This window comes from Homalodisca vitripennis, chromosome 3, assembly GCF_021130785.1.
Source record: "Homalodisca vitripennis isolate AUS2020 chromosome 3, UT_GWSS_2.1, whole genome shotgun sequence".
Classification (NCBI taxonomy): Eukaryota; Metazoa; Arthropoda; class Insecta; order Hemiptera; family Cicadellidae; genus Homalodisca; species Homalodisca vitripennis.
In genome coordinates, this window is record NC_060209.1 from 59,232,876 (window position 1) to 59,240,208 (window position 7,333).

General features: G+C 35.3%; 1 protein-coding gene across 2 annotated transcripts; it reads right to left on the reverse strand.

The window, feature by feature from the left end:
* Positions 1–1,090: 1,090 nt before the first annotated feature.
* On the reverse strand, positions 1,091–6,146 carry LOC124356951. 2 transcript variants are annotated; one of them, XM_046808284.1, is made up of 2 exons: positions 6,004–6,146; positions 1,091–2,843 (listed from the first exon to the last, which is right to left on the reverse strand). In XM_046808284.1, exon 2 carries the CDS (start codon positions 2,772–2,774, stop codon positions 1,146–1,148), a length of 1,629 nt encoding a protein of 542 aa, XP_046664240.1. In that variant the 5' UTR covers positions 2,775–2,843; positions 6,004–6,146; the 3' UTR covers positions 1,091–1,145. The 2 variants fall into 2 exon arrangements, with proteins under 2 accessions (XP_046664240.1, XP_046664239.1); XM_046808283.1 differs by having other exon boundaries at positions 6,000–6,146.
* Between the last annotated feature and the right edge of the window lie 1,187 nt (positions 6,147–7,333).

Below are 7,333 nucleotides of genomic sequence, written 5' to 3' on the forward strand. Positions count from 1 at the left end.
TGTGGGAATTTTTAGATTTATTAACATGATTCAAAATCCACTTCCCAAAGCAATGCGTATAGAATTTTACTGACTACCTGTTACTTTAGCAAGCTCAGAAAGGAGTTTTCTCACTTGAAACTTGTCAAGATCGTCCATGGGTCAAGAAAGGCTATCATCCCTGGCAATGTAATCAATTAAATATTATATACTCGTATGTTTTGATCCGCCATTTTGAAATCTTTTTTAAACAAACTTCACAAAGTTACTTCTATTGAATATATCTTTAAAATAACATCTGAATACCACAGATTGAAATTGAAAAATTTGACATCGAAACTGGGATTTCTAATTTGGGCACATTCTGTTCCTTAACTTTGATGAAAATATTTTACGTAAATTTCCTGTATGTGATTTTAGGAGGGTTGCAATTTGTTTCTTCCTTGCTCTAAACGTTCTCCTAAAAAAATCTAAGCCACCTTAAGTGACTCATCCTGTATAAATTTGTTTTTATAATAATGACTGTAGAGTAACAAAATCGTATTTAGATAGTACTTAGTCGTTGAACTTACTTAGTTTCTAGTTTCTGTTGAATTAATGTCAACATGTCTGAACATTATTGGCAATCAAGTTTAATTGCAATACTATGCATATTAGAAGTATTAAAACCATGTAGGATATAATAAAGTATGATCATTATAATTTTGATTGATTATGATAGACAGTATAATATATGAAGATCATGAAATTTTATTTGTTTGCCATGTAAGAGAGTACGATCACACTTGTTTTCATCAGTGAAGATGCAGATTATGTTTCAATGGTTCAGTACTTTCATAATTTAAAAACGTTATCATGGACATTTTTTTATTTTCATGGAATTCAATACTTATAATTTATTATTACTGATTCATTAATAGGTTACAGTTATAGAAGAAATGAATAGTTATGCAATACCAGTGATAATGTTGTAGTACTGTTATATAATGTATATGCTTCCATTTAGAATGAGGATTCTACTCATTAAACTTGATGTGTATATTCTATCTTAAAATTAGTAGAGGTAGCATAAGTATAGTGTGCATTGAGACTTGGGCAATAAGTAAGAAACTTTTGAAGCACATATGTTTAATTTTTAGTACAAGTTTACATTATAAATTTTATTATTATAGTCTCCGTTGAAAATGGTCTGTCGCTAGAACTTGTCGGTAAAAGGGGCTCATGTCTGGCTGGACGGGATAGCCGCAGCTCATCCACCAATTGTGTGTCGCGTCCGGAGCACAAGTATTTGTGGGAAGTGGGCATTTCACACAAAGTGGAGGTTGCCCGGTGTAAAAGTTTCCCCTAACACTAGTATCCAGTACGCTACCGTCAGCAGAGAAACTTAGAAACTTTTTACCAACGGGATCTCTTAGAGGTCTTCCTATACAGTCTGTGAGGGGGTTTCCATGACCGTCTCGGATACACGGATTGTCTGCTCGTGGATAAATCAAGGGATCCAACTCTTCGCAGGGATCGATTAAATTAATTTGTTTTTTTGGAATGATCGCGTACTCATTGGTCCATATATCCTTCCTCTTTGTACATATCCCGGGCTGAATGAACTGCAATTTTTCCTCACAGAGATTACAATCACAAGTAATTGACATTCCTGAATGCGTTACCCCTAGCACATTCGGCAAATATGTTGGGTTCATAATGACTGGTCTATTTTCAGAACGACTTTGGTCCCTTAAAAATATTCTATTCCTAGACGGTACTGGATTTCCCAAGGCTGCTCTACTTTGTATGTATTTAGCGGGAGGAGATCTACGTCGCGGGGATCTACGTCGCGGGGACCTATAGGGTGGGGACCTATACGATCTAGCAGTTGGAAATGTCACTGTGCAGGTGTTGTCACACATTGGATAGGGATTGCAACAATAATCCATGGCAGGAAGATACCTGCGTTTTTTAACCACGACAGGAGACCTTCTTCTTGAACGAGCTCGAACAATCTTCGTAGGTCTCGATCTTCGTCGTCTCGATCTGCTTCTTACCCTAGATCGTGGACGTTTTCTCGATCTTGGTCTTCTTACAGGAGTGACTTTTCTTGATCTGGCTCTTGGTTTTCTCTTATGTGACTTCTGTACTCTGAATCCTCTTGAGCCGACAGCTTCTCCAGTCATTGCGAATACTTGCTGTGTCTGAGCTTCCCCCAGAGGAGGCTTTCTCGGTTGGGGCGCTTGTTTAGCCGAAGTTCTTGAGGACCGAAGGACTTCATCATTCGATATTATTCCGTACGAGGCAGGACTTTTTTGACTAGATTTTTCTTCTTCAGATTGTCTCATTGACATTGACATTGGACTTTCTCGAATTGACTCCTTCAAAGACTGCTGTGGTGACGCTCCCAACCTCATGAGGTTTCCATTTCGCTGCTGTTCAATCAAACGGTCAATATCATGTTCCTTCATGTTGATCATCACAGGAGATTTGTCCCTGTACGCCGGATTGTTGTTGATCATTTGCATAACATCTTTGACTTTAAACGGCATCAGCTTGATGTTCTCATTAGGTCTGTCGATGCGCCGGGTATTATGGGCAGAGATCCTTCCACTCTGACCCGAACTGATCGCATCTGAAGCGAAATCTGTTGATTGTGGTGATGAAAAACTTGCATCTTGTGCTTTAGCTGTGTACATATAAGAACTATCACCCTCTGTATGTGAGGAGTACTGCGATTGGTTATTATTCGATATTTGTTTACTATTCCGTGAGCCTTTGCCTAATGAACCAAATTTTTCAAAGTTCTCCATGTCGGTTTTTGAATTAACAGGCCATGGGTTACTTCAGTTGTTGATGTTTCACATAGTGATGTTGTTTATCTGAAAATTATAAAAAATATCATCAAAACATAAACTCAATCACACTTTGTGGTCACTTAAAAATCATATGTGTTATAAGTGTATATTTATGGCCATTGTAACTAACTTCGGATTGATTATTTTTTGTTCCATAGTCGATTTGGTCTTGTTTCCCGATCAATAAAAATACACAGGTCTGAGAAGCCTACTCTGTAAAAAGGCAACTAAGATGGGGTTTTAGCAGTCTTTAATTTTATAGAAACAGTTAATAACAACTTTGTCAATTATATTTGAATTGCAATACTTACCAAACGCTGCCTACTTAAATAATATTTGATACCATGTATAGTTAAAAGTACATTTTTACTAAAAATTTTAATTTTCTGCTCAACAGCGGTTGCAGAAAAGGTCGAAAAAAGAAGTGTTGTCACTATTAACAAATTAACTAATGTGAAAAATGGTTGTGGTATCATAATACTATTTTTACACAGACAAGTTGATTATATTTAACAGGCTCTTTTAATTAACGTTTTGCAACTTTAGAGGCAAAGATGGGATTTTTCGCTCCTTTAGAGACAAGTGGACCATAGCTTGGAGGGATCATCGAAATAAGAATAGTCCTATACTTATACCAGGGACTCCAAAAATGTCCAAGTAAAATCCAGTACAATCGGTTGAATAGTTTACGGGTGAAAGCATAACAAACAACAAACTCACTTTTGTATTTATAGTATTATAGGACTGTCTCAATGTCATCTAGACCAACTCAAATTCAATATATAAAAATTAACAATACTAAAATTATGTTTAGTATACTAATGGTGCCTCCAAGTTGAATGCCTTTGTAATACATAAATGATTTATATAGTTTAGTTATTAGATCGTTTTTATTAACAACCAAATTAATTTTATTATTTAGTTTGGAATTTTTCGTTACATTTGCTCTGAAGAAAGAAACGATTTTCACTTATATTTAAACATAGGTAGAAAAAACTAATGGTGCTACTTCAAAAACTATTAATTTGCATTAAAAAACGAAATCTTTTTGCATAAAAAAGCACAAGATTATGACAGAGCCACCATAATACAAGCCAGATTAGTCTAGGAGCCTAGAGCCAATGTGAACTGTACATAATCATGAAACCGATAGTGTAATCTTCCCTAAGAAAGAAACTGATCATCCCTCACCCACTGTAGTTTCAGTGAAGGTCAAAATTGGGGGGGGGGGGGTTATCAAGAGAGATAAAAGTATGAAATTATAGTTTTTTTCTCAGATCATATATTTTTAGCATGACACTGAAAACTAAACGTCAGTCACGTAAAGAAATGTAATGCGTATACACGTATCACCGTTTGGATAAAGTGACCGATATTCGACACTTTAAGGGCCTTTATATGGTGAGCTAATTTAACATATATTTAGGTGTCTTACGATTGACTTTTAACGCATCAAGCTAGGACAACAATAACCAAAGACAAAATTATTATTTTATGTTTTTAACCCTTTTATACCCTCCCAATTTGACCTCTGGCGACTGACTCAAATTAGCGTGGCTGACTAAGATCGATTTATTTCTTGGGGTAAATTTCTCTATCGATTTGAAGAAAAGCCCAGTTATGAACTTATAAAGTGCACATTGGCTGTAGGCTTGTAGACTATACTTACGTAGGCCTAGCTTGTTTTCTTATTTAAATGTAATTGACGAGTTGAACAGTTAAGGCTATAATACCCGGAGCCCTGATTGTAGAAAAAGTGGCACTGCACGTAAACCAATACATAGGTAAAGCTTTTGGTACCTTGTAGATGGTCTAGTTTCTCTGGTTGCCGTTCAGAAGTAGACGAACAGGGGCAACCTATCTTAAGAAGCAGTCTACGTGCGTTTTTTTTATAGTAATATACTCGTTTTTAAGTTGTTTTGTTCAAAATAAAAGTCCTATATCCACAATACACTATACTTCTAAAATATCCAGTAAAATACAATCGAATAAACCAGTCTTTGTCATTGTTAAAGATATACAATAATGTGTTTTAAAGCAATGTCACATTCATAAAGACCACTAGCTACTTAAAATAACAGAGAAAATTACATCAATAAAGAATTAAATACTGGCGTTTTGTAATTTGTGGTTATTAGTTTCTCATTTCATTGTAATGTAAGTACATAGGTTAAAGTTGAAGTATATGTTAAAACTATTTACATAGAATTAAATTACTGTAAGTGTACGAGTTATAGTAATACTTTTCTGTTACCTAATTGTATTAAATCTCAAACTTATTATAAATTAAAATTTTGTGATTTATGTAAAACAATTTTCTTAGATTTGGCACATGCCAAATTTTTGTAGATTACATAAATTAGACTGCCTACACAGCAGCGTACAGCGGACTGCTCACTGTTATTCTGTACTCCGAGAAAAACTTGAATTCCAACGCCACAACTAATGAGCGGAAAGACAGTGAGTGTCAATCGGTGTTAGGTCGGGATAATATGTTTACCAAATTTTTATAGCTGTGTAGGATACCTTTTTTTAGACAACATATTTTCCTCGAAGAGTTGTGGATATAATTTTCGGACATATTATAAGAAAGACCCAAATAAAAACGGTAAAATTAATGTGAATTTTCTACAGTATGTATACGAAGAGACCTGGAGAAAATTTCTTATTAATATTTTATATAAAACATTTGATCTTATTAAATTTGATTTCTTTTCAAAAATGTCATTTATTAAAACACATTTTTAGTTTTTGACTGCTTTTACTTGGATATTGTTAAAAATTGTACCGAATTTCCTGCTTTAAATTGCTACAAAGCTTCATATATTGACGAAAACCTTTTTTTATATATTTTTGTTTTGTTTTAGGGGTTGTTATAATATAATTTCCAGATTCTATATTGTCAATATCGAGCATTAATGCCTGGTAAATAAACATTATTGTAATATTTCCACTGAAAGTACCATGTAATATTGCAGTACGTGGATATTACCTTCTAGATTACAAGTAACAATAAATAACTCATAAATAGTGATTATATGATTCCGTTGAAATAAGACAAACTCAGTACACGGCACTACAATCACAGATAGAGACTGACTGTTGGTATCCGGTAATAGAGATATATGATTGAATGTCTAAATAAGAGTATTAATTCAGTCATGAACTACTTATACTTACTTACGTAATTTCAAACGTTATGCTAAATATCTGGAAACTTCACATAATAATTTAACGTACTATCTTCTGACTTGAAAACATGTCAAACATGTTTACGTCGGCCATGTGTGCAATAGTGATGTAAAGGTATCTTGTCCCATCACAACTCTTTCTGCCAGCTGATAAATCAGTAGTCCGTGGCTACTAAGGTTAGCTGATGATCTATACTCACACTCACGATGGTGCCTCGAATTACCGTCTACCAACGTTAACAAACTAAATAACGAATTTAAAAGTAGTAAAACATTATAATTAATATGGTTTATCAATCAATATATCTATGGAAATAGCCTGTTTGAATCTCAGCTCATCAAAAGTTTAGCAGTACCCAAAGGGAAACCAAAGCAATACGTGAACATCAGAAACTTCACTGCTCACAGGGCGATCCGACTGTTAAATTAGGAACTTCCATTGGAGGGACTAGCGCAACATTAGCGAACTCTGTTGACTGGTCTAAGTTACTACCCTCAGTGAGACATCCGGGCAAACCCATCCCTTTGTGTAAACCCCAGAAAATGTAGAACACCGAAGTCTGACAGGAACACTGCTCACAGAGCGATCCGACTGTCAATTGAGGAACTTCCATTGGAAGGACTAGGGCAACATTAGCGGACTCTGTTAATTGGTCAAGTTACTACCCTCAGTGAGACACCGGGCAAACCCATCCTTTTGTGTAAACCCCAGAAGATGTAGAACACCGAAGTCTGACAGGAACACTACTGACAGAGCGATCCGACTGTCAAATTAAGATATTCCATTGGAAGGACTAGCGCAACATTAGCGGACTCTGGTAATTGGTCAAGTTATTAACCTCAGTGAAACATCAGGGCAAACACATCCCTTTGTGTAAACCCCAGAAAATTTAGAACACCTAAGTCTGACAGGAACACTGCTCACAGAGCGATCTGACTGTCAAATTAAGATATTCCATTGGAAGGACTAGCGTAGCGCTAGAAAAATCTGTTGACTGGTCTTAGTGGTACCATGGTCAAACTTACCCGTTTGTGTTGCTTCAGCACACACGCTCGCAGCAAACATAGATAGATACATGTTTGTCATTTGATCTTTGTCAGTCTCCTTTCATCCTAGATAATTCTATTGTTTACAGGAAATAAGATACAGTAGCATTTCTACCCACCGCACTCCCTCACGCTATTATTATTATTTAGCTATGGATTCTTCATAAGATGATATCAAAACAATTATATGTGTAAGTACTAAAAATGTGAGCGAGAAGAAAGTCGTAAAATATATCAAATTGAGTACGAACGTAACACAACATCTATAAACTAATA

Coding starts and splice junctions, on each gene's coding strand:
- LOC124356951 (XM_046808284.1), bottom strand. CDS start 2,774: ATGGAGAACTTTGAAAAATTTGGTTCATTAGGCAAAGGCTCACGGAAT.